Below are 27,563 nucleotides of genomic sequence, written 5' to 3' on the forward strand. Positions count from 1 at the left end.
CCCTAATAACTCTGCAGAATCTTGGAGACTATTCAGTGATACCAATGGGTGGGAAAATGAAAACTGCTCATTCAAAAGTAAGATTTTAAAAATCTAGTGTATTCACAGACATTGAGAAACTTGAATCTCAGTGAATTACATGTGTCAAAATCATTCAAAGACATTTTCGAAGACTTTTTCGAAGGCTGGAGAAGTTTCTGAATCCTAGAATGAAGAAGTCAGTGTTTTTATAAGAAGCCTCTATTACACATGAATGGACATGAATAGACAGAAGTCATTGCCTTTTCTAGGTACACATATCAAAATTGCTGCAGACCAAACAAAATTTAGGTGAAAACTGTGACAGAGGTAAGAAGGTAGTAAGTTGAATTCAAGATCAGTTGATCTAGAAATAAGCTTATAAATACTAATGCAAAACAGAACCAAAAATTCTGTCATCATCTCACTTATTGGTAGTTACTAGGCCACTGAAGAAATACTTGGAGATTTAACCAGATGTCCTAGTCACTGTGCAGTAGGCTTAAAGAATAGCTCTAGGGTTTTCAGATAAAACTACAGAATTACAGTGGGTGCCTATAGTCAACTAAGATTTCACCTAGTCTTCGGAACTTTGAGTAACCTAGAGACACCTAAAACTTCTGTTGATATAAATAAAAATATATATTTTTAAATACGGTCTGGGCAACTCTGTTCAAACACAGATTTAGCTAGCACTAAAAAAATACTGAAAATTGATTAATTAAAGTGGATTCTTACATTATGCTTTTGCCAGTCTATGGGTCTGTAAGTTTCTAAACACCTACCAGGACTACAGTTTGAAGACACTACTAAGTAATTTTTAAAAATGCTTGTGAGCAGCCAATTTTTGCTAAAGAACTGTAAATAAGGAGAAATCTCATATTTGGGCAAGAATGCCAGGGTATTTAATTATTCAACATTGGACTGCAAGGCTGGCCTGTAGCCCAGTGGTTAAAGGAAGCTGGATGGTGACCTGCCACCATTCAAATCCTGGACTCGGTGGCTTGAAAACCAAATTGGGCACATGTGCAAGCCACAAATACCAACAGGAAATGGGGAAATAGAGGGGAACAGATTGTTGCAGGCCATGCCCCATCAGGGGAACCTTTCTCCCTCTCCCTCTTTCTTTGTTTAGCTTATCGATAGAAGGTGAGTGAGCTGCTTATTCTATATGGGTGGCTTCACCTCTCAGCATAAACAATAAGAAAAATATTGCAGAAGGAAATCTTGCCATGACCAACTGGCAGGGTCACTGCATGTTGCCTAACTTCTTTGTCCCCAGTTGGCCTAGTTGTGGACACCTGCAGTGGGCCCACAGTTCATGAGTTCTGCATTGCTTATCTTGCCCTCCTGCACTGCCCTGCTCAGGGTTATAACACTCTCTGGTCTGCTGCCAGGTACACGTCTACATTGTTTCACATTCTTCTGTAGCTTAACTGACTCTGAGTTCTGTCTGTAAAATGGGGCTCTGACAGTACCTCACTCATAAGGATTATTCTAAGTGTGAAGTCAGATAATGTAGGTAAACATGGAGCCCAGTGCCCACTATGAAGTAAGCACTCAATGAATGTTCATTTTCACCATGTTCAGTTGGAATCCCTGCTAATAGCTTTCACCACTAGAAATGTGTGGGAAATCTGGTTCTGGGTGAGTTAATGTTGCACCCCTGAAAAGGCATGGGTCAGTGATTATGAGAGCAGCATTCAACCATGGGGCTGAAGTCCTTCTGCCAGCTTCTTCAAACCCTTTTCAAGTTTTGGAACTGGTTAACTATAGATCAGAGCTCAAGTGCCTGCAAATCCCTTCAAGTAACCTACATGCAGGACATCAGCCAGACATTATTAAAGTATCAGAATATTCTTCACATCTATTATGAAATATGTGCTCTCACATTTCCCTGGAAACAAGAACTCTCTTCTCCTCTGTCCATTTTCTCTTTTGCATTTTTGATAAAGACATAAATACAAATACAGGTTTCTCTACCATAAGAAAGTAACCATCCTTGGGACCAGCAGTTGACATAATGGCTATGTCACTGGACTCTCATGTAGTCAACCATGGTTTGAGTCCTGGAACTGGTGGCTTAAAATCATGCCGGGCACATGTGTATGCATGCCCAAGATCCCAAGAGGAGAATAAAGGAGAAGGGATTGTGGCATGGCCATTCTCCCTGGAGGGTAGGGGTGGGGTGATTTCTCACTTTCTGTCTCTCTGTCTCTCTCTTTCTGGTGAGTGCATGCGCCCTATAGCAAAAAGTCTCCAACAAGAAAAGGAAGTAACCATCCAAATAAATTATAAGACCTCAACAGAGAAATTAATAGAGATGATGGGTATGCAAATCATCTTGATTTAATCATTAGGCATTGTATTCTTTTACTGAAAAATTTATATTTATATTTATATTACCTATTCTAAATATATATTATATTCATATGCTATATTAATAAAAAGTAGTAAATATCAAAAAGATGAAATTTAATAGAGAGTGAGCAGGACAGCTGTAAACCCGGGAGCCACATGGAATGTGAACCATTGTCACCAATCTTCTGAGTTTTTAAGAGGTCAGAACCTAGAATTTTATTTCACTTCCCTTTATCCTTTATTGTGAAATTAATTATTTTAAAAATACAATATGAATAAAAAAAATTGATAGAGGAATGAATTTGACCTGGGGCATCCAGTCTGTCACTTCTCAGAAAAATAGAGACATTCCACCCTGCTCACTTCTGGAGTGATGAGTGAGTGCTCCCAAACACCGAGACCAGAGTGACTGGAAGGCAATGCTACCCCAGGGTGCCTCACCCTGGATGATGTCACTAGAGTCCAGGCAGTCTGTCACCAATGCTTGTTGTGCCACTGAGGCCCTGTTCCCAGCACCAGTTGAATCAGCCTCATCAGGAAATCAGTGGCCCTGGATTGGAGCACTCTGGGTAATGACCTATTAGAGAGGAAATGTTCTCCTGCTTGTCCATAGGGAAGGAGCCACTGAGGGCATTGAATGGGGCCCTACCCCCCAAGCTTTTACCCCTCCCCATTTCCATGCAGCAGCCCATTAAACTAGACCAAACATTCACCGTCTTGTAAAGCCCTTTCCTGCAGATGACTTGAGAAAAGCCATCTAGGCAGACCTGTGCAATATTGAGAAAAGCCATCTAGGCAGACCTGTGCAATAGGGAGAGATGGTTTTCCTTAGTCGTCTTTCCATAGGGAGAAGGCAGAGCTCAAGATCTCAAGGTAAGTACCACACTCTGACCACCACAGTAATTACGGTCAACATTTACCCAGCACTTCCTCTGCACCAAACACTTCTCTCAATGCCACACCTTGCACCATTTTAATCCTCCCAATAGCCTGAGAAGGTGTATGGTATTTTCTTTAAGAGATGAAAAAAAAGGCACAAAAGTTTAGATAAGTCACTTAAGGTCACCCAGCGAGTAAGTGGTAGAATCTGGTCTCCAATGCAAATACTTGGACAAGAGATTCAGGACCTTAACCATTTGAGTGTCTGCCTTGCATGGAAAGGGTCTGTGTGCCAAGGGGAGTGGAGGGAAGTGTAAATCCTTCACCAACTGTCCTGGAAAAATCCCTGAGGACCCAGGACAAAAGAATTCATTTCAAGAAGTAGAAACTGAGATTCGAACGCCTCACCCTCCCCCGAAATTTCTCCCTTGATTGTGAATCAAAGATGTTCAAAGGTAGAAAGGACCTTAAGGAGCTCTAGTTTAAAGCACTTTGGAAGCCTCTTTTTTCACTGAGCTCAGAAGAACCCAAGAACGTTTTCCCCTTACAGGAGACCTCTCTCCACAGGGGCGAGGGACAGGGACGCAGTTACACCAGGGTAGGGAGGGATTTCAGTGTGCTCATGAGAGTAGCCCTCAAGACATTTCCCACAGAAATTTAAAGAGCCCGCACTCACTCATCCACCCCCCCCACCCCACCCCTTCCTCTCTACCCACCCTGCCCCTTCACCTCGTAGGTACTGGTAATCCCCAGTTTGTAGAACACCGGGAGGAAGACCTCCGCGCTGATGACGACCACAAAGAAGTAGGTGAAGGCGAACATGGTGAATATGGCCCCAAAGCGGTAGACCTCGGAGGGGGTACCCAGGACGGTGACCGCCGACATGAAACTGGCGGAGAGGGACAGAGCCACGGGCACGGCGCTCATTCGACGGCCTCCAGTCAGGAACTCCTTGGAGGTCTGCTGGCCGCCGCCCGCGAAGGCGTAGTAGATGCCGATGGCCGCCGAGATGAGCAGCATGCCGGCAAACACCACGTAGTCCCACACCACGAAGGTGCCGATGGCCCGCGGCCGGTCCATGGCCCGCGGTCGCCGGAGTCCCGCGCGCAATCTGGAGCCCCGCGGCGCACTGCCGGAGTCTCGCGCTTCAGCCGCGACTCTCTTCTTATTCTAGGAGCCGCAGGTGCGGCGGGGGGGGGGGCCCGCTCCAGTTGTCGGTCGGCAGTCGGTCTGCAGCGCCCGGAGAAGCGGACGGCGCAGGGCCGACTGTCAGTGCCACCTGCGCCTAGCGCCCGCGCGCCTCCAATCCGGGTCCGGACACTTCGAGGAGTCCGCCCGCCGAGCTAAGGCTCCCCAGGTGCCGGACAGGAGTGTGGATCGCCGAGATCCCGGGCCACCGCGACAGGTGAGAGCTGGAGCCTCCAGCCGCGACCAGCAAATGCTCAGGGAGCGCTCAGCGCCTGTCATCAAGTGACACGCACTGAAGAGGACGCACCGTTTAAATGAGCAGGCGACTGGTGAAGAGCGTTGGTCGAAGGGCAATGGTCACGCCTTTAATTTTAGCTTTTCAGTTCAACAGTCCGGATTCCTACTGGAAGATATGCCTGGAGATTTTTAGATTGCTTTATTTGAAAGGTTAAGGGTGATGAGGGCGACAGTCTGCCGTGAGCTGAAATGACAGTCTTTAGAGAGGTAAGCTATTGTAAAGGAGAGGAGGACGTCTTATGTATATCAGCTGCCTAGTTTTCAATCAACAAACATTTCTGATCCTTTACGATCTGTCATAGAAATGGTAGAAATATTAATAATAATGCCTGGTATTTAGGGAGCCCTAGAATTTAATACATAGCATGCTTTTACATGGACTAGTGTCATTCTTACTACTACCTTTAAGATAGGAATTGTTTCCAGCTTTCAAATGAGGAAGCTGCTTTTTAAAAGGTTGTCATTGGACCAAGGAAATGGTGAAGATATTTAATCCAGGTCTGATGACAGGACTCGTTCTATCTTAATCAGAGTCCTATACTTTATGTAGAGTCTAAATGTAGAGATACATGTTAAAGATAGACCCAAAAGTATACACTTAAATTAATACGTTTAAAAGCATATGGAAGAAAAGATCGTTTCTTTTTTATTAAGTTGCTATTATTTTTTTGAGAGATTTTTGCTATAAGGCGCATGCATTCACTGGAGAGACAAGGAGAGACTGAGAGATAGAAAGCAAGAAATCACCCCGCGGGGGGATGGCCACACTATGGTCCCTTCTCCTCCATTCTCCTTTAAGGATTTTGGGCACGCATGCGCGTGTACCTGGTGTAAACTTCAAGCCACTAGGTCCAGGACTCAAACCATAGTCGACTATGTGAGCATCCAGCGCCATAACCAATACACCATCTGCTGGACCCTTATTAAGTTATTAATTAAGAATTATTTATTTAATTTTATTTATTTATATTTTTTAATTTGCTTTAGAGAACATGTGCTCACCAAAGAGAGAGAGAGAGAAGAAAAGAAAGAGAAAGTGAAAAAGCAAACTACCAGATCTGGGACTGTTCCACTCCCATGGTGGGCTATGTCCAGCACCCTAACCACCAGGCCACCTGCTAGCCCCAGAAAAGATCATTTCTAGTATTAGCGCTCAAGAAGTATTTTAAGTGGCTTGCCTTACATGTGTCACACTCATAAAGTAACATGATCTCCAGGTTTTCTCTTAAAACAGACCCTCCAGCCAAATGTACCCGGACTCTATTTCAGGCTGTTTTATTCATTTTCATACATTTTTATAATGTATCCGTTGATCTTTAGTAAATAATAATAGACTGTATTTAGTCCATCCCAGTATATGGAGAAAGCTGTATTGGATTTTATCTTTTGTAAACTGGTATTATTGGTATAACATTTTCAGAAGGAAATAAAGAAGGAAATAGAAGCTAAATCCAAGTAATTCAATCGTTTAAACAAATATGTGCTATGGAATCATGTCACACCTGAGAGAAATTGCATACTGTATTATAGAAAGAAACACATTTACATATTATATGAAGTACTTAGCTTTGTATATGCACAATGAACTTAAAAAGTAAAAATTTAGGGCCAGCCTATGGCCTGGTGGTTCCATGAGCTGGAGTCCATGTGGCCCAACTGCACAGTTCAAGTCTCAGATTTGATAGGCATGTGTACATAGGTGCCCAAAATCTCAAAAGAACGGGAAAATGGAGAAGAGATTGTCACATGACCATTCCCCACTGGGGTAGATTCTTGCTCTCTCTCTCTTTCTCTCTCTCTCTCTCTCTCTCTCCAGTGAGCACACATACCCTCTGGTAAAATTTTTAAAGTAAAAATAAAAATTAAAAAAATACAAATGGAGACTTGTTTCTAAGGAAGGAATGGCCACTAGTGGATGGTCAGCCCTCTCTGCCACATTCATCTCATCCACAATTTTCACCAACTTCCTTTTCAGAGACTGCTTTTCCAGGAATTTTGGCATTTCCCCATGAATCATCTGTAGCTGACAAAGCTAGAAGCTCCTGGATGTTAAACCACGCTTGACAGTAGCCAGTTCCTGTTTTTATCCTTCTCTATTTAAGATTCTTAAGATTAATAGTCCCCAGTTTTACCTCTTGTGTTGACAAATAGCCATTCTCTCTTCAGGACCTCCAGAAGACCATGGGCACCAGGGCCACAAAGATGCAGACAGGAGCAAAAGCGAAGTGGAACTCAGAGGCTGACCCAGAATGGAGAGGCTCAGAGAACTTCAAAAATGGCATGGTGTCTTGACACAGTGGACCATCCCCTTATTCGGTTGCTCATATCCCTTGAAGAAAACACTGATCAAGTATATTTTGGAATATAATCTGCTTTCTTTTATTGTGGTAAAATGCACAGAACATAAAATTTACCATCTTAATCATTTTAAGTGCACAGTTCAGTGGTATTAAACACCATCATGCATCTCCATAACTCTTTTCATCTCGTAAAACTTAAACTCTATACCCATTAAACAATCACTCCCATTCCCTCCAGCCCCTGACAACCACCATTCTACTTTGTGTCCCCCTCACCCCCATGGGGGACATGCCGTAAGTTTTGGCATGGTGTATTTTCATTTACATTTATGTCTAAGTATTTTCTAATTTTCCTTGTTATTTATTCTCGATCCATTTGTTGTTTAAGAATGTGCTGTTTAATTTTTACAACTTTGTGAGTTTTCTAGTTGTACTTATCTTCTTGATTTCTAACTTCATCCCAGTGTGACCAGAGAGGATACTTTATATGAGGCCTACCTTTCAAATCTATTAAGAACTCATTTGTGCCCAAACATTTTGTCTATTCTATAAAGTAAGAATGTGTATGCCATTGATACTGGGTAGAAATACTGTGCATGTCTATTAGATCTAGATAGGTTATTATGTTAAGTCTTCTCTTTCTTTACTTATCTTCTGTCTGGTTGTTCTCTCCACTATTGAAATGAGTGGATATTGAAGTTTAGAAATATTGTAGAACTGTCTATTTCTCCCTTTAATTTTGTCAGTTTTTGCTTCATATACAAATGGTCAGTTATTAGGTATGTAAATATTTATAATTGTTACATCTTCTTGCCATATTTAACCTTCAATTAATCTATAAATCCCCTTGTCCATTTCTTAAATTCTATTTTGTCTGGTATTATTATAGCCCACCCTTTCTTTTGGTTACTATTTGAAAAGAATATCTTCGTACATTTTTTCATTTTCCATGTGTTAATGTTTTTGGATCTGAAATGAGTCTCTTATAGATAGCATGTAGTTGGATTGTGTGTTATTTTCCCCCAGTAGTCTTTTTTTTTTTTTTTTGGAGAGATTTTCACTGTAGGGCGCGTGCACTCGCCAGACAGACAGAGAGAGACATAGAGACAGAAAGCGAGAAATCACCCCCCAGGGGGGATGGCCACGCCGCAATCCCTTCTCCTCCATTCTCCTCTCGGGATCTTGGGCACGCACGCACACGCGACCGGCGTGAGTTTTAAGCCACCGGGTCCGGGACACGAACCGCGGTCGATCCCCAGTAGTCTTTTTATTAGAGAATTTAATCTATTTAAAGTAATTATTAATATGAAGGGCTTTCTGTAATCTTGCTGTTTGTTTGTAATATGCCTTATAGCTTGTTTGTCCTTCATTTCTTACATTACTGTTTTCTTTTATGTTTAACGTTCTGTAACAAAATATTTGAATTTCTTAATCACTTTTTTTGTATATATTTTATAGGTATTTTCTTTCTTTCTTTCTTTTTTTTTTTTGGAGAGGTTTTTGGTACAGGGCGTGTGTGCTCACCAGAAAGACGGAGAGAAACAGAGAGACAGAAAGTGAAAAATCACCCCCTCAGGGGAGATGGCCACACTGCAACCCCTTCTCCTCCATTCTCCTTTCAGGACCCTGGGCACACACGCACACGCACCCGGTGTGAGTTCAAGCCTCCAGGTCCAGGACTTGAACTGCGGTCAACTACATGGGATTCCAGCGACATAGCCATTACACCAACTGCTGGTCCCATATTTTATAGGTATTTTCTTTGTGTTTGCCATGAGTACTACATCTAATGTCCTAAAGTTATAACACTGTAATTTAAATTTCAGTTTAATCTCAATAACATATGAAAGCCTCTACTCTTTGGGACCAGATGGTGATACAGTGGTAAAACAACACTCTGTGAGGCAATCCCATATGGAAAGGTCCTTGGTCAAGTCTGGAGAACTTCTTGAGTATGCTGGGCACACACTTGCCCATGATCCAGGGGTAGTTGAAGGCTAAGGGTGCATCTCTCCATTAAGGCCCTGTTGGGAGTTTTCTCTCTCTCTCATTATCTCTGTCTTTCTCACTCATGGAACAACAAATAAATAAACTTTAAAAAGTAGGCTCTGGGGAACCAGCAGTTAGTGTAATGGCTATGTCGCTGGACTCCCACGTAGTTGACCGCAGTTCGCGTTCCGGACCCGGTGGCTTAGAACTCACGCCGGGCGCATGTGCGTGTGTGCCCAAGATCCCGAGAGGAGAACGGAGGAGCAGGTATTGCAGTATGACCATCCCCCGTGGAGGGTGATTTCTCGCTTTCTGTCTCTATGTCTCTCTCTGTCTGTCTGGCGAGCGCACACGCCCTATAGCGAAAACCTTTCCAAAAAAAGAAAAAGAAAAAAAAAAAAAGTAGGTTCTGCACCTTTACACTTTTATTAACCCTTTTAATTATTGATATCACAAAATTACATCTTTATGTATTATGTGCTCAAAACATAAACTAATAGTTATTTTAATCACATAAAAAGCAAAAGTGTAGCTAAAACTAAGTGTACAATAATGCTAGCTTTTATCATCACAAACGTATTGACCTTTAATGAGACCTTTATTTCTGCATACATTTTCAAGCTACTGTCTAGTGTCTCTTCATTACATCTTGCAGGACTCTCTTGAGCATTTCTCACAGGACAGGTCTAGTGGTACTGAATTCCCTCAGCTTTTGTTTGTATGAGAGTATCTTAATGTTTCCTTCTCTTTTGAAGGACAGTTTGGTTGGACATAGAAATCTTGGTTGCCAGTATTTTTCTTCTAACACTGGATAGTCACGCAGTGCCTGTGGCCTCCGAAGTTTCAGATGAGAAATCTGCTGATGATCTTATTAAGGATCCCTTGTGTATAATTCATCACCTCTCTTTCACTGCTTCCAGTATATTCTTGTCTTTGGCTTTTGAAAGTTTGATTATAATGTATGTTCTAGGGGCCTCTGAGTTCATCCTACTTGGAGTTAACTGAGCTTCTTGAACATTTACATTTATGCTTTTCATCAAATTTGGGAAGTTTTTACCCATTATTTCATTAACTATTCTCTTCTCTTCTCATTCTTTTCTCCTTCTAGAACTTCCACCATGTGTATGTCGGTACAGTTGATAGTATCCTACAAGCCCCTTGGGCTTTGTTTACTGTTCTTCAATCTTTTTCTTTCTGTTTCACAGACTCAGTAATTTCCATTGTCCTGTCAGCGATTCTTCTGCCTGCTCAAATCTGCCTTTGAATACCTCTCAGGAATTTTTCACTTCAATTACTGTACTTTTAAGTTCCAGATTTCATTTTGGTTTCTTTTTATGTTTTTTGTCCTCTTTGTAAATATTTCTAATCTTTTTGTACATCATTTTCTTTACTTTGTGTACTTTCATGTGTGTCTTTAGTTATTCAAGCATCTGTAAGGCAATCATTTTAATTGTCTATTAGCTACCAAGTCTCTTTCAGGGACAGTCTCTCTTTTTCTTTTTTTCTTTGGATGAGCCATACTGTCTTGTTTCTTTGTATGACTTGTGATATTTGTTGAAGATGATATCTGAATATAATAATGTAGTAACTCTGAAAGTCAGATTCATCCCACTCCCCAGGGTTTGCTAATTTTGATATTTGCTTTTTCATTGTTCTAGGCTATCTCTGTATCAGAAATCACCCTGAGGTGGAAATTAGGTCTTCTTAGACCTTTTCTGTGGCTTTCCCTGGACATGAACAGTCACTTTTTAACTTTCCTCATACGTGCAGTTGCTTTTGAATGTCTTAATCTTTAATGTCTGACATCCAACAGGGGGCAAAGAGAAAAATGAAAAGGGGCAAAGTGGTGCTGGCCCTTTCAGTCTCCTGGATGCCACTTCAGCTGGAGGGAAAGGGGACTGAAACAACATGGAGAAACGAAGTAACGATAACCACCAACCTGGGTACCCGTGTGATCAGAATTAGTGATCAGAGCACAGATCTCCAGTTTGAAAGATGTTTTTTACATCTTGGCTCCTTGTATGCAACCTGCTCCAGGAGTATGGGCACATATTGAAATATGATCTGCTTTTTCCCTTCCTCTTCTTATTTTTGCTATAGGACACATGCCCTTGCCAGAGAGAGGGAGGGGGGTGGGGGAGTCGGAAAGCACCCCTCAGAGGCATGGCTATGTCCTCTATTTCTTCTCCCAGAACTTTGGGAATGCATGCACTTACACTCAGCATGTTTTTCAAGCTGCCGGGTCTGGGACTCAGCCATGTGGGATCCAACCACCTTTACCACACCACTGGCTGACCCTAAGATCTGCTTTTTGCAGGGCCAGGAGATGGTGTGATGGTTAAGGAACTAGACTCCCACATGGCAGACCATAGTTTGAGTCCCAGACCTGGTGGCTTACCTTCTCACTCCCTGTCCCCTGTCTCTCTCTCTCTCTCTCCCAATCTCTTTTTGGTGAGTGTACATGCCCTAAAGCAAATTTTAAAATAATAGTAATAATAAATAAAATTAAATAATTATTTTTAAAAATTAATTTAAAAATCAATTTGCACTGGTTTTAGGAATATGTTTGATATATGCAATAGTATAGAGTAATGTCAAAGTTCATTAAGTTGATATACAAGGCACTATCCTAATTCTTTTTATATATAAGCTATAACATTCTAATTAAGATTCATGGCTAAAATATGAAAATCTCTTCATGATACAGAAAATTTTTCAATAATATCTGTTGTAAAGGAATTATGTCTGTGTCAGACACATCAGAAAGGGAGGACAAGATTTTGAGTTCACAGAAGTTCTAAATACAAGGCTGTGATAATGGTTGACTAAGTAGTAAATAATATTTAAAACTGTTAACAAGTCAACAGGTGAGGGAGTTACATGAGCTTCCTTCGCATTTAAAATTTTGTTGGCTGTCTAAAAGTTATTGTTGTACAAAATGTTATCCTTCTCTAAATAAGGTAGATAATAGGTACAAATTATTTTTTTCTTCAGAATTTTTCTACCGAGTTTAATTTTATTCCTCTCACTAATCAATGTAGTCAATGTAATTATAAACAAGTAAAAATATATTATATGTTTATTATATAATGTCTTATAAGTACATAATTCTTTCAAGTTTTAAAAGAATATTAATTCGAGAGCCAGTAGGTGGCATGGTGGTTAAGGTGCTGGATTCCCACTTGGTCATCTATGATTCGAGTCCCAGACCTGGTGGCTTGTCTTCTCACCTTCTCACTCTCTTTCTCTCTTTGTATGTATGTGTCTCTCTCTGGTGAGTGCGTGTGCCATGTAGCAAATTTTTTTTTTTTGAGAGATTTTCACTGTAGGGCGCGTGCGCTCGCCAGACAGACAGAGAGAGACATAGAGACAGAAAGCGAGAAATCACCCCCCAGGGGGGATGGTCATGCCGCAATCCCTTCTCCTCCATTCTCCTCTTGGGATCTTGGGCACGCACGCACACGTGCCCGGCGTGAGTTTTAAGCCACCAGGTCCGGGACACAAACCGCGGTCGACTACGTGGGAATCCAGCGACATAGCCATTACGCTAACTGCTGGTTCCCCCATGTAGCAAATTTAAAAAATAATAATGATGGATAAAATTAAATAAAAATTTCCTAAAAAAAAAAAAAGAATATTCATTTAGGCCAGCTTGGTGGTGCAGCAGTAACACATCATTCAGGCAATGCTGGATCCATCCTGAAGGTAGCAGACTCAGTTCCCTTGTCATCTTGTTCATGTTGGGTATGTGTGCCCATGGTCCTGGCTAACTGTGAAGGCAGGGGCAGGGGGAGGACCACAGTCTGAGACTCTCTTGACAGTGTTTGCCTCTCCTCTCCTCTCTCTCTTTCTCTCTCTCTCTCTATCTCCTATTTCTCATAAAAGAAACAAACTTTTCAAAAGAAATATACTGGGCTGGTCTCATAGTACAGTGGCTAAGCATGGTGGGTAGAAAGCAAGATTCCACATGGCCAAACACAGTTTGAATTCCAGCCTTGGCAACTTGCATCAGGCCTATGCACCTGCATGCCCAAACATGATAGGTTGGAGACATGGAGGAAAAGAATGCATTGTGACCATGCCCCACTAGGGGGTGCTTTCTCTATCTCTTTCCTTCTCTTTCTCTGATGAGCACACGTACCCTCTGATAATAAAGAAAGAAGTATATTCACATTTAATATTCCACGAAAATGGCAGTTTAAATCCCAATAAATATACATGTATTGTTCCCCCATTGCAATGTTTCTGTGTGTTTTTAAAGCTTAGGAAAACATTTTTTTTTCCAGGAAAGTAATCTTTTGCTACATCTAAAGGTCATAGATATAGATATAGATATAGATATAGATATAGATATAGATATAGATATAGATATAGATGATAGAGATAGATAGAGATAGAGATAGAGATAGAGATAGAGATAGAGATAGAGAGATGGACCAACAGAGCTGAACAGGTTTTCCTGGAATGAAATTAGGTTTGCATTTCCTATTACGCACATCATATTAATGGGAAATGTTTATTTACCACTTATCTTGTAACAAGGAAACAAATATGGAACATCATGTTGTAAGTTATTTTTACATCTTTTTTGGAGTAGGTTACTTTTGTAGGAATGTAGGAGTTTTTCTGTATTGCTTCTTTAGGTTTTTTGTTCTTTGTTTTTTGGGGGCTTTTGTTTGTTTTAGCAAAGTAGTTAGAGGGAATCTGCTTTGGAATGTGAGCAAGGGACTCATAGTTGGTGATACTTATTTCCAAGAGGAAAAGGGACCTACACCTTGTATATAGCTCTTGCAAGGAAAGAACCTGCCCTAAGAGCTCTTAAAATTTTTTTAAGAATTATTTATTTAATTTTATTTATTTTTATTATTATTTTAAATTTGCTACAGGGTATGCACACTCACGGGGAGGGGAGGGGGGTGCAGTGAGAAAGTAAGCTTCCAGGTCCAGGACTCGAACCACAGTCAGCCATGTGGGAAATCCAGTGCCTCAACCACCATGCTGCCTGCTGGCCCAGAGTTCTTAACTTTTTACCATAAGACATAACCATCCTAATCTTGGAACATACTCCCTAATTTTTCTGTCCCCATGTGGCTTCCTTAGTTTATTAACGCTTTTGGCTAATTTCCGTATAATTCATGAATTATTTCACTGATCCTAATCCTACCTGCTCCATAAACCAATATACTCTATCCTTTGAACCCTTTTCACACGGTTATGCCTTTTTCTTAGCTTTCAAGGTGGTATAGTGTTATGGTTTTAATCAAGGCTCTTAATGCAGACGTATCTCATGGATACCATACAGCCAAAAGCAGATCTGTAAAGCCACTCTATGTGTCTGCCTCGTCCTTCCCTCTAACTGTCCAGATAGGTTTTCTCTGCATTGCCACCACTACTTGGTTAATCATGTCTAACACAGTGCTTACATACCTTAATTCAGTGGACGGATTAGTGGTAGACTGATCAGTAGCTTTTAATCTGAATTCTAAATCCCTTGGAGAGGAAATCTAATTGATGTGGCTTGGCTCACATGCCCCTGGGCCTTTAATCCAATCAGCTACAGCAGGAGAGCAGGGGTCTCATTGTGGCTGTTTAGATTCACCCTGAAGTTGGGAATAGGGCACAAGGTCTCCACATGGGAGAATTTAGAGCTGGCTAGACTTTCTGAAAGTGTTTCCTCTATTAACCGGTTGTGTCATTATGTCATCCCCCATAAGAGATCATGATCTCCTTGGAAAAAAGGCTGTTTCCAGCTCATCTTTGTAAATCCTCAAAACCCAGCATTGTTCGTTGCATTAAGAAAATGCTAAACCTGTTGCTGTATTGATCCTATTTTATAATACTTATTGGCATTAAGAATTTCCCCAGATTTTTTAAAAGTGAAAGCTGGACATGTGAACCTGATCTTATGAGACCCTGAATCTAGGCCTTCTCAGATACTTTCCAATCAGGAAACACAATAACACAAACGAAACAATGCAAAAACAACCAACCAAACAAAACAAAACAACAAAAAAAATACCGTCATTTTGAGAGGAAAACATACTTCCAACATAAGTCTCTATTCTCTTATTCCTTGCTTGAAATCACTATCATAGTTGCAAGAGAACATAGAATATATCCTTTGGAAATGACAAAGAAAGAGAAGAGAGTAAGAATTGCTTTGTGGAGTACTTACGTCTTTCTACTTAGAAACACTGTTTGAGAAACTTGGAACTTAAGTGAGTCACAATGACTAATGTCACCACATGGTTTGAGTTGGGAAAGGTGCGAACGAATCAGTACTTAGCATCTCTATGCTTCACATCTCTCTTCTTTGATTTAGTTTCTTATCTCGATCTCAGTCTAACCTCCTCATTGTAATCAATTCTGAGTTAGAACACCAGGTACTTTTATTAAGTAATAGAATCAACTCACTCCATAAATTTAGTCAGAGGAGTTTTATCTGCTGCCCTGGTATGCTTACTGTTAGATAATGTGAGCTATGAAATTTCCATGTTTCTTTTTTCTGCTGAACTGCCAGGGCACTTGGTAATACCAGCTTTTATACGCATATCCTATATCCCTATCTCGGTTTCTGGCGCAGATATCGCCTTTGTTTTGCTACTTCATTTTGTTGTTTTCCCCAAATTTCAACCTTTTTTTGCATATATTTTATTGCAAGCAATCTCAAGTCCTCCCTCACATATAGAAAGTTATACAGGGAACCAGCAGTTAGCGTAATGGCTATGTCGCTGGACTCCCACGTAGTCGACCGCGGTTCGTGTCCCGGACCCGGAGGCTTAAAACTCACGCCGGGCGCGTGTGCGTGCGTGCCCAAGATCCCGAGAGGAGAATGGAGGAGAAGGGATTGCTGCGTGACCATCCCCCCTGGGGGGTGATTTCTCACTTTCTGTCTCTATGTCTCTGTCTGTCTGGCGAGCGCACGTCCCCTACAGCCAAAAAAAAAAAAAAAACTCTCAAAAAAAAAAAAAGAAAGTTATACACAAAAAAGGAAAAATGCCCCATTAAAGATACTGGTTATATGTACTCCACCGTATGGCACCAAAGGAATAAAAAAGATAGTTAGACCTTAAGGATAAAGAGAAAAGGAGAAAAGATGACTGCAAATAAAAGATTCAATACAGTTTTGGTTTTCTTTTATTCTTTTTTTTTTTTAAGTTTGGTATATGGCACATGCTGTGCATGTGGTTGCCAGAAAGAGAGAATGAAAAAGTGAGAAAGCATCCTCGGGGGATGGCCACAACACATCCTTTCTCCTCCATTCTTCTCTTGGGATTTTGGGCATGTATGCACATGCAGCTGGCATGTCTTTCAAGTGACAGCATTCAGGACTCCTATGTTCTATTGTCCACGTGGGGTCCAGGTACCTTAACCACTACACCACTGGCTGGCAATTTGGGAAGAATGAATGCAGATAAACAAGTAGAAATGGATTTCAATTTCAACTTTCTGCACTTGCTAAATACCTTACATAAGAAGCCAGGAAAGTGTTTGGGAGGCCAGCAGATGGTTAAAGATGCTGGACTCCCACGTGGCTGACCACGGTTTGAGTCTTGGACCTGGCAACTTCCTTTCTGGGCACCAGCAGTCAGCATAATAATAGCTATGTCGCTGGACTCCCATGAAGTTAACCGCGATTCAAGTCCCGGACCCGGTGGCTTAAACTCACGCCAGGCACATGTGCGTGCGTGCCCAAGATCCCAAGAGGAGAATGGAGGAGAAGGGATTGTGGGGTGGCCATCCCCCCTGGGGGGTGATTTCTTGCTTTCTATCTCTGTGTCTCTCTCTGTCTTTCTGTTGAGCATACGCACCCTATAGCAAAAAAAAAAAAAAAAAAAAAAAAACTCTAAAGAAAAAAAAAAAAGAAGCCAGGAAGAACAAAACAATTTGTACTATATTAACCCCCAAGAAGTGGCAGAAATCAGGTTATGTTATATACTTCTAAAGGTGTATAGAAGGAAGAAACAGAAGGGATCATACCCTTTTCCCTCTCCTAGATTGGGCAACCAGGTAACTGCCTCTACCCCCTTTTTGTTTTTTATCTTGGTAGATAGCTAAGACACCCCTTCTGAAGAGGTTAAACAAAAAAAAAAAAATCTGACTTGCAGAACCAGTCATAGCTAAGGGCTAGAATGAGTCATTTTTCAGAGATTAGAGGAAGATTGCCTAATGAATGGAGAGACCCCTTCCCTGAACACCTACACCCATCCTTTGTCCTACCAGGCTCCTAGCATCTGAGTACCAGATGTCTACACTCCAGGTAGGACTCAGGAGCATTCCTTTCTGGAGAAACCGAGACTAGGAGAACAGACCTACAAATACTGGCATATAGGAATTTCATGAAAAGGCAGGGCTCCTAGACCATCATAAAATGAGGCTCTATGGGGCCAGCAGGTGGCGTGGTGGTTAAGGGTGCTAGACTTCCACATGACCGACCATGGTTTGAGTCCTGGACCTGGCAGCTTGCTTTCTCACTCTCTTTTGCTTGCTCTCTCTCACTCTTGCTCTCTCTCATGCGTGCCCACACACACTCTGTCCCTCTCTTGTGCATGCCCATGCATACTCTGTCCCTCTCTGGTCAAATTAAAATGAATGAATAAAGTTAAATAAAATAATTTTTTTTAAAAAATGAGTTCCTCCAATCTACAAGCCCTACCTCTCACAATGAGTGTCTGAGTAGCTTATGGCGCCTCTTTCCTTAACATAAATGGACTGTCAGGGATCACTAGCCATTTGGAAAAAACCTTTTGCATAAGAGACAGAGTCCAAAATAAACTCTAAAAGAAACATTAAGGAAGCACTCAACCCACAGAGCAAGAAAACCCTTTTAAAAACTAGTTATCCTTTTCTGAGTAAAGAAGAAAAATATTGCATTCATAAAATGTGAAGAGTTTGGTTTTTAAATGTCACATGTAAAGAATAAGGAGTTCTTGCAAAGTAAAAAATAATAGGAGCATAAATTAACAATCAGTGAAAGGATACAAGACAAAAGTGAGGTCCAGTAGATTTACAACAGCAAGAAAACCCCAGCCTTTGTATCCAGGGATGGTTGCTTGAACTTTATTAAGGAAAATGATGAAGTTTTGGTTGCTGGATTTGGTTGAAAAGGTCATGTTGTTAGTGATGTTCTTTGAGTCTGCTTTAAGGTTGTTAAAGTAGCCAATGTCTCTCTTTTGGCTCTATATAAAGATAGGGAGAAAAGACCATGATTACAAATTTTGATGATAAAAACACAGTAGTAATAAGTTTTCATGTGCAAAAAAAAAAAAAAGTAAAAATGAGGAAGCTTTCATTAAAGTGGAACAAAAATACCCAAAGATAAAAAAATAGAAGCGAAAAGACGGAACCAGCAATTGGCGTAATGGCTATGTCACTGGACTCCCATGTAGTCCACAGCAGTTGGAGGCCCAGACCCAGTGGCTTAAAACTCATGCCGGGCACGTGTGCATGCATGCCCAAGATCCTGAGAGGAGAATGGAGGAGAAGGGATTGCGGAGTGGCCATACCCCTGGGGAGTGATTTCTTGCTTTCTGTCTCTCTCTCCCTATCTTTCTGGCAAGCACACGTGCCCTATAGCAAAAACCTCTCTCTCTTAAAAAAAAAAAAAATAGGAGTGAAAAGAGTCTCAATTTGGAGGACTAATGTAACTCTAAGAATTCTAGAGAGAAAATCAAGTTAAAAGATTATCAAAGGAAAAATTCAAGAATATTTCCCAAAATCTCAAGAACACATTCTTTAGATTGAAAGGCTCTGCAAATGTATAGACAAGGATGTTAAAGAGTCCTACCTACATCAAGAACCAACATTGTGAAATGTCAGAACCACATAGATAGTAATGTAAAAAGCTTCCAGAGAGAGAAGGAAAAAAAGTCATCTACAAAGAGCAGAAATCAGAATAGCATCAGACTTCTGTCCTGGCCCAACACCCAGCGAAAAGGCAGGTAGGGTGGTCTCTGTCATCTTTCTGTCTCTGTCTCTCTCTCTCCCTTTCTCTCAAAATTTTTTTTGCTTTTTTCAAAAATTTTTTCCCTTGGGGACCAGCAGTTAGCGTATATGTCACTGGACTCCCACGTAGTCGACCGCGGTTCATGTCCTGGACCTGGTGGCTTAAAACCCACACTGGGTGCGTGTGCGTGCATGCCCAAGATCCCGAGAGGAGAACGGAGGAGAAGGGATTGTGGCGTGGTCATCCCCCCTGGGGGGTGATTTCTCACTTTCTGTCTCTCTGTCTCTCTCTGCCTGGCGAGCGCACGCACCCTAAAAAAAAAAAAAAAAAAAAAAAAAAAAAAAAAAAAAAACCTCTCCAAAATTTTTTTTCCCTTTTCATCATTTTGTCTTTTTTTTTTTTTTGGTCTTTCTCCCTTTGTTTCCTTTCTTTTACCTGACTTTCTAACCTTGCTTCTCACCTTCCACACAGTGTCTAAGCAGGTCTAGGTGCACAGAAGCGAAACATCTGAATACTTTTAGAGTCATAGTAAACCTCAACTCCCACTGCACTGGTACAGAAAGGGAGAAACTCATCTTTATAAATCTAAATTGAAATTACTTTCTGTGGATACCAAGTTGCAAAACACAGAAGTAGAGAAGAAACAGGCATAGAAGTACCTCACAGTGAAGTGAAGCAGATGAACTTATAGTAGCAGAAGTCTCTAAAAAATTAACCAAACATGAATATACCACCAAATGACTAAAAAATCAGAGAGAAGAGCCTGCAAAGAGAGCAGCTGGGAGAAATACGGAGCTTCAGTAAGTGCGACTCATCTCCTCCCACATACCTCTGAACTCTTACTGAAACCCTGCAGCTCAGCACAGGTGCACCTATTCCCTTGAAACTGTGAGGCCTTTGTAATGTCCAGTTCCATTGACAAAAGTGTAGGTTGCTTGGTAAGTATCAGGAAAATGGAACTGCAAAAACATTGCAGGTCATTTCTTTCTACATGCCTCTAACACTCAGAATCAACTCCAAGAAAGTAGGAAGTAACATATAATCCATCAAATGACCAGAAACCACTGCAGAGGCACAAGAAATATAGGAAATCAAGAAAATATCTCTCCCCCAAGGGGAAAGAACAGCCTTTCATCATCCACAGGCAGTACAATGGAACTTGTGGAAATGCCAGATAAAGAATTTAGGATATTCACAGTGACGAAGCTAACAGAGATGCAAGAGAAGGGAGACAACAAACTCCAAAAAGTGTAGAAGGAAAGAGACAACAAGTTCCAGGAGGTGAGAAAGTTCTTCCATGATTTGAAAGACGAAATATACACCATAAAAAAAGAATCAAACAGAACTGTTAGAGATGAAGGCTGTAATACAGGAGATCAAAACTTCCCTTGAAAGTATTAAAGGCAGATAAGATCATGCAGGAGATCGAATCTCAGATGTATTAAGACAGAACCTCTAACCTAGAAAAATTCACCAAAAAGACAGAAAATAACCCCCCAAAATGAGAATAATAAATGAGCAATACTAGATACCATTAGAGGCCCAAACATCTGGATAATTGGTATCCCAGAAGGTGAAGAAACTAACTAGAGAATTGATCATCTATTCCATGAAATCTTGGAAGAAAACGTTCCAAACCTAGAGAGGCACTCAAAGATCCAGTCCCAAGAAATACAAAGGACCCCACATAGAATCAACCCAAGAAGATCATCTTCAAGGCACGTCATAGCCAGATTGAGCAAAACCACAGACATAGACAAGATGCTAAAAAAGGCAAGAAAAAAAGTCAAGTTTCTTTCAAAGGATATCCCATCAGGCTAACATCAGACCTCTTATCAGAAACAATGCAAGCAAGGAAAGAATAGGAAAATATATTCAAAGTGTTACGTGAAAAACAAAAATAATTTCAACTGAAAACACTATCCTTCATATGGGAAGAAAAGATAAAAACATTCTCAGATAAACAAAACCTGAAAGAATTTACCAACACCAGACCAGCTCTTCAAGAAGTTCTGAAGGGAGTGCATACCAGGAAAACTAAAGACAGAAAGACAAATAAGAGAACAGGAAATTACCAAGAAAAAGGTCTACTTAATGGTAGGGACAAGTTTGGAAATATCAATAATAATGTTGAATGTTAACAGAAAGGTCAGACCACAGTAACACTGCAAATTCAACAAAAGAGATTACATGAGACTGAACTGGTGAAATAGAATTCTATGACTTTTTTCTAAAACATGACTAATTTTCTTCTATGATTTGTCTTCCAAATTTAAGAATTTTTGTTTTCTTTTGAGTTGTTGATAGGTTCAGCAATTTGTTTTACAAAAAGGGATGTTTTTAAATTGACACATGAACTTTTCTCCCTTCTGACCCCTTTGCAATTTGAAAATATTTGTGAGCATCCTTATTTTGTGGAAGAGTGGTTATTTGCATAAGGTAAATAATACAATAGTATCTGTTGCCTTCCATCAAATATTTAATTCTTACGGGGCTTTGTGCAAAAACAGACTAAATTGAGATTAACCTAATTTTTTTTTTTTTTTACAAATAAGTTAGTTTATACCTCTTTTTAGTAAAAGAGAGAAAGGAGGGAGAAAAAAAATGTTTCAGGAGAAAGTTACAGTGCACTTGTCACTAGATTCTAACTTTGTCCATACTTTAAGATCTGTTGTGAATCAATAAAATGTGGGGGGAAAAAGTTTAGTTTGGAAGGGAGAGGGGGAAGGGAGAAGGAAAAAACTGGTAAACATATACTTAATTGACAAAAAATGAGAAGCTATTTGCTGATGATAATGTATATAGGAATATCTTTGTCTTGACTGACATGCATGGTATTTGTGTTGGAAGAAGAAATGTATACATTTGATTAAATGTAAATAAATTTTAATATAAAGAAGGGCATCAGACTTTTCAACAGCAAGACAGAAAATGAGAAAATAATATCCTCAAAGTTATTTAAGAAAATTATTTCCAACTTAAAATTTTATACCTAAACTATTTGTCAGTCGAGTATGAAAAGAGAATAAAGATGCTTTCAGGACTGGTCTCACAGCACAGCAGTTAAGCACTATGCATAGAAAACTGGATCCCACATAGCTAATCATGGTTTGAGTCCTATCAAGGCAGCTCAGAAAATGCATCCTATACCCAAACTGCTGATGAAATGGAAAAATAGAGGAAAAGGGATTGCGGAGTGACCCTACCCCACTGTAGGCATACTTTCTTTCTCTCTCTCTCTCTCTCTTTCTCTCTCTCTCTCTCTCTCTTTGGCAAACACACATACCATCTGGCAATTAAGAAAAATGTTTTTTCAAATATGCAAGGTCTCGAAAATTTTATTCCCTGCACTCCATTTATTTTTTCTTTCTCTTTCTTTTTCCCCTTTTATTTCTAATGAGACAGAGGGAGAGCAAGAGGGAAATACATATTTTTTTAATTGCCAGAGGGCACATGCACTTGCCAGGGTGAGACAGAGGCACATAGTCATGCCATAAGCCCTTCTGCATTTCTCCATCCTGTCAGAATTTTGAGTATGTATGTACATGTGCCCAGAATGGTTTTCAAGTCACCAAGGCCAGGATTCGAACTGCAGCCAGTTGTGTGGGATCCAGCTCCCTTAACCACTACACTACAGAGCTAGCCTGAGATAAGTATTTTTGACAGGGTCTTAACACATCATCATTTAGAATTCTCCTGCCTTAGCCTCCAAGTTAACTAGGACCACCAGCACACTCCATTGTACCCATCCTATTTACAATAGATCAGACCATGAATTGAACCCATACCTCCCATGTAGCCCAGTCACTGTACAATGGCACCCTCCCACTTGTGTCACTGTGGCTGGACCTTCATTTCTCATTAAGCCTCTGAAGGATGTACTTTATGACAGCAGGGGGGAAAAAACGCAGAAAGAGGAAGACATGGGAGTCAGAAAATAGATGATCCAGGTAAAAATAGTGAGCAGCTAGCCCAGTTGGAGTAGGCTGGCAGAGGCTCCCCTTGGAACATCTCTAGGAAAAAAATGATGAAACATACAGGTTGGCTTATGGGTCTGGCCTGGGAGTTTTAGATGTTCTTTCTAAAAGCATGGTGATGGCAAGTACATGGAAAACAAAGTAATGTATTTATAGCTAAACATGTTAGAATGTTTAACCATGAAGCTGGCAAAATCTGAAGTCAGATAATAGTAAGTGTTGACAAGAATGTGGAGCACAGGGAATGTGCATAGACTGTTGGTGTGAGCACTTTGAAAAACAACCAGTAACACCTGTGAGGATGAAGATATTTATGTACTGTAATCCAGAATTTCCACTTCTTGTCATATATCAAATGAGAGTTGTGTATATGCGTATAAGGAAACATACAAGAATGTTCCTATCAGAAAACTCACTCCAAACCAGACACAACCAAAAAGTACATCCACAGTAACACGTATAAGTAGTTTGTGATATACCACACAACGTGGATGCCTGCAATGACATAACAGTTCGATTTTAGAGCTGAATAATGAAACTGGACACAAAAGAATAGATACTGTGTGTCTCCATGCACATAAAATTAAAAAGCAGACAGAACTACACTCTGCTATTTCACACTGGGTATACAGGTGATAAAGTCATAAGAAAAAGAAGGAAGCTGAAATTATTACGGGTAGAATGGCTTTACTCCTGGTGGAAGAGAGCAAGCTGCAACCTAGAAGGAATACATGGGGGGATTTGGAATGCTAGCATATTCTATTTTTTGATTTGAGTATTGATTAATGATCATCCAATTTATAAGTTTTCATTAAATGGTTTGCACTTATTTTACAATTTGAAAGACAATTTTTAAACAGCATGGCAGACTGAACACATATATTTACCTTTTGTTCTCTCCCCAACCTTAGTAGTTTAAAAATAGAACCATAAAGATAAAGAGAGTGAAAGACAAAAGAACAGAGATTTTAAAAAAGAAGAACAGAGATATAATTTGAAACCCAGAAAGCAGACACTCACTTGAAAACCCAGCGAAACAGAACAAGTCGGCAGCGTGGGAGGTTCCAACTCAGACTTATTTGTGCCCTACAGTCCAAAAAAAGAATCAGGAATTGGATGTTGTAGTAGTTCTTGAAACTGGAAGGATGCTGGGAAGGGAAATTTAAAAACTGATTTGGTTAAAAATCTGTGTAAGGAAAAATTTTACTCCATCTCCTTGTCTACCGTTCCTCCACACCACACAGTTGGGCAACAGCCTGTCCCCAACCCCAGCAGAAGGCTGACATCCTATTCACAGAAGTAAAACCAGGGAGGCTCTGGACAGAGGACTATGACACAAGTGGGAGTTCTTATTATACTGCAAATTGGGGACTAGAGGAACATCACACCGGAAAATAAGACCCCTGCATTCTTCCCCCATTCATCTCTTTCTCCTGAAGCATACATCTCCACTCAGTACGTTTCAAAATTCAGGTTAACAACGCATACTGGTTGTTCTCTAGACAGTGCACAGTGGTCCGAGGATCTGTTTGTAACGACCCGGGATTCTTCTGGGTTTGATCCTGCAGAGCATTTATTGTCTGAATCTTATGCTTCTTCTTTGGTGTTTTCCCTTGCCTTGGCTGCAAATATCATCCTGTAGCTTCTTGAGAAATCATACACAGGTCATTCTCTTGAGAGCGAGCCTGTGTGGAAAAGCCTTCAGTAATCCCCTCCTACTCAATGGATCATTGCATGGGGTGGAGCTTTGTTAACTACCGTCTTTTCTACAGGGTGTTCTAGCTAAGTTCATTAGGCCACCCCCAAATATCAATATTACTAACATCATCATCATATCCTTTTTCCTGTCCTCCTCCTTTTCCTCCTCTTCCTCCTCCTCCTCTCCTCTCCCTCCTCTCTCCCCATCTTTCTCTCACTCCTTCCCCTTCCCTCCAACTCCTCCTCCTCCTTCTGGTGTATTACCTTGCAAGAACTCCATGATTCACTTACCTCTGTATCTCTGGTGCCTCATACCATACTTGATACTCAGTGGACATTTCATCTAAATTCAAATCAACACCTTAACCTTGAAATCAAGTGAATTTTACTTCTCTACTTACTGAACTTTATGTGAGGGAACTGGAAATGTGAATACAAATAAAAAGAATCCCCCACTTGGAAGAATTGTACCCAACAATTTTATTGAGCATCAAGAGGAATTTTGCGATTCTCACTTCACTCCTGAGCAGCATTTTAGGAGTGAATTGCTGTCTGCTGGAAACTCCTGGTCTTCAGCTCCCTCTCCTATCTCACTCTCCTGGTTTCCTCCTGTCTCTTTTGCTGGAGACTTCTCCTGTTTCCGGATTCTAAACACTGAAGTGTCCGAAGCTTAGTCCTCTCCAACCACCCCCACCCCCAAGTCCCATAGACTTGTTATATTTGTACTTATATGTGTGTTGTTCTATTTCTTTTTTTTTGGGGGGGGGGTTCACTATTTTCACTATAGGGTGCGTGCACTCGCTAGACAGACAGAGAGAGACATAGAGACAGAAAGCGAGAAATCACCCCCCCCAGGGGGGATGGTCACACCACAATCCCTTCTCCTCCATTCTCCTTTCGGGATCTTAGGCATGCACGCACACGTGCCCGGCGTGAGTTTTAAGCCACCGGGTCCGGGACGCGAACCGCAGTTGACTACGTGGGAGTCCAGCGACACAGCTATTACGCTAACTGCTGGTTCCCATATGCGTGTTGTTCTATTGATACATAGTTCTCTGCTGCCCTGGCTTCCCCTGAACTCCAGATTCTTTACACCAGATGGCCACACAATCTCTCCACTTGGAGGTCTAAGAGACATCTCAAACTCAACATAGACAAAAGCCCAATCCTGCGATATCCACTCCCCTCAACCTGCTCTGTACCAAGTACTCCTGTCTCAGTGGATGGCAACACCACCCACTCAGTTGCTCAAACCATAACCTAGTGATCATGAAAGGCAGTGTCTGCAGCGGTTGTGACTTGATTCTGCAGCCAGAATGCCTGGGGCCAAAGCTTGCCTCTCTCGGTTTCCCACACAAATTAAACTTCAACAAATCTCCCTGGCTTTGCTTTCTCATTTGAAAATGAAAATGATATTAGTGCCTACTCTATGGGATTGTTGTGAGGATGCTGTGAATATATGTTGAAGCATTTGGAATCTGGTATCGAGAAGGCATTAGAAAGGCATTTGTTATTGCTGTTATTGTTATTATTAGTATTATATTGTTAGGATTTTTTGCCATAAGGGTATGCACACTCACTGAAGAGAGAGACAAAGAAGAAAAGCAAAAATTCATTCCCCAGAGGGAATGACCATGCTGCAATCCCTTCTCTTCCATTCTCCTCCTGAGATTTTCAGCACACGTGCACAACTGCCCAGAGTGAGTTTCCAGCCTCTGGGTCCAAGAGTTGAACCGCAGCTGGCCACGTGGGAGTCAAGTGCCTCAGCCATCACGTTTTCTGCTGGCCCTTATTGTTGTTATTAATACACATAAGGCATAGGAACAAATCTTGGTACAGAGTATGCACTGGGATTATCAGTAGTATCAATTCCTTTTTTATTCTCACATTCAGCTCAAAGCAAATCCTGTTGACTCCGTATTCAAATTACAACTACAGTATAACTACTTTTCTCTGTACCCGTGATCCCTTAACCAAGCTACCTCCTTCTCTCAGTTAATCCCACGATACTCTCCTAATTTATATCCCTGACCTACAATCTACTTTTCACACTAGAATCTGATCATGCTACCCCTTGTTCAAAATCTTTTATTGGCTTTCAAAGAACTCAAGTCTTGAGGATGGCCAGCAAGGTCCTCTCTTCTCTAGCACATGGCTATAGAGCCAGCATCAACTCCTACCACTTGGCACTATCTCATGGAGCTTCTCTTACCAGACTTTTTGCCATTCTTTGAACACATCCCCAGGCTCTGCCACAGTGCTTTGTGCTTGTGATCCTCTTTCCAGAACACTCTTTTCCAGGTAGTCCCATGGCTTACTACCTAATACCATTCACAGCTGTCCTGAAATTTCACATCTGACTCATTAGACCTTGCTTTCCCTGACTACTATGTAAGCTGTGAACCTCATTACCCATCTCTGCCCCCCATCATTCCCTATCCTCTTTATCTGGTTATTTCTTACCACTCATCACTACAAGGCATTACGTTTTCCTTTAAAGTACTTATGAAAGTAATCATCTTGTACATTGTGTTCATCAGTGTCTTCAGTCTTCAGTGTTCATCTTTTATTTTTTCCACTAAATATTTAATTCTATCAACACTGAGTATTATATGGGTGCTTTGTGAGACCTAAGTCATGTGTTAACAACTTACCTATAATTGTGTGTATTTTAATAGGTTTGGTGTTGTTTTATCATAAATGAGTGTTAAATTGTGAAAACGTTTTTTCCTGCTGCAATTAATATTAGATACATTTTTAGCCTATGAAAATTCAGCTCACAAAGGAAAAAATTATCCTCATCAATAGGGATGTAACACACACTACTTGCTTATTTATGTATTCTGTTTATTCTAGCAGAATGTTAGTTCTGTGAGGATAGTGACATTATTCCATTTAGAATGGTAGGTG

The 27,563-nt window shown here is 40.8% G+C and overlaps 1 protein-coding gene across 1 annotated transcript in view; it reads right to left on the bottom strand.

Moving 5' to 3' along the window:
- Positions 1-4,460, bottom strand: part of SLC5A8 (solute carrier family 5 member 8) — a 50,265-nt gene extending 45,805 nt beyond the window's left edge. Inside the window, exon 1 of the mRNA XM_006141386.3 lies at positions 3,988-4,460. Within this exon, the coding sequence (XP_006141448.1) occupies positions 3,988-4,338 (351 nt within the window). The 5' untranslated portion in view covers positions 4,339-4,460. The remainder of the gene's footprint in view (positions 1-3,987) is intronic.
- Between the last annotated feature and the right edge of the window lie 23,103 nt (positions 4,461-27,563).

The sequence above is a fragment of the Tupaia chinensis genome, unplaced genomic scaffold (assembly GCF_000334495.1).
Source record: "Tupaia chinensis unplaced genomic scaffold, TupChi_1.0 Scaffold000054_1, whole genome shotgun sequence".
Taxonomy (NCBI): domain Eukaryota; kingdom Metazoa; phylum Chordata; class Mammalia; order Scandentia; family Tupaiidae; genus Tupaia; species Tupaia belangeri.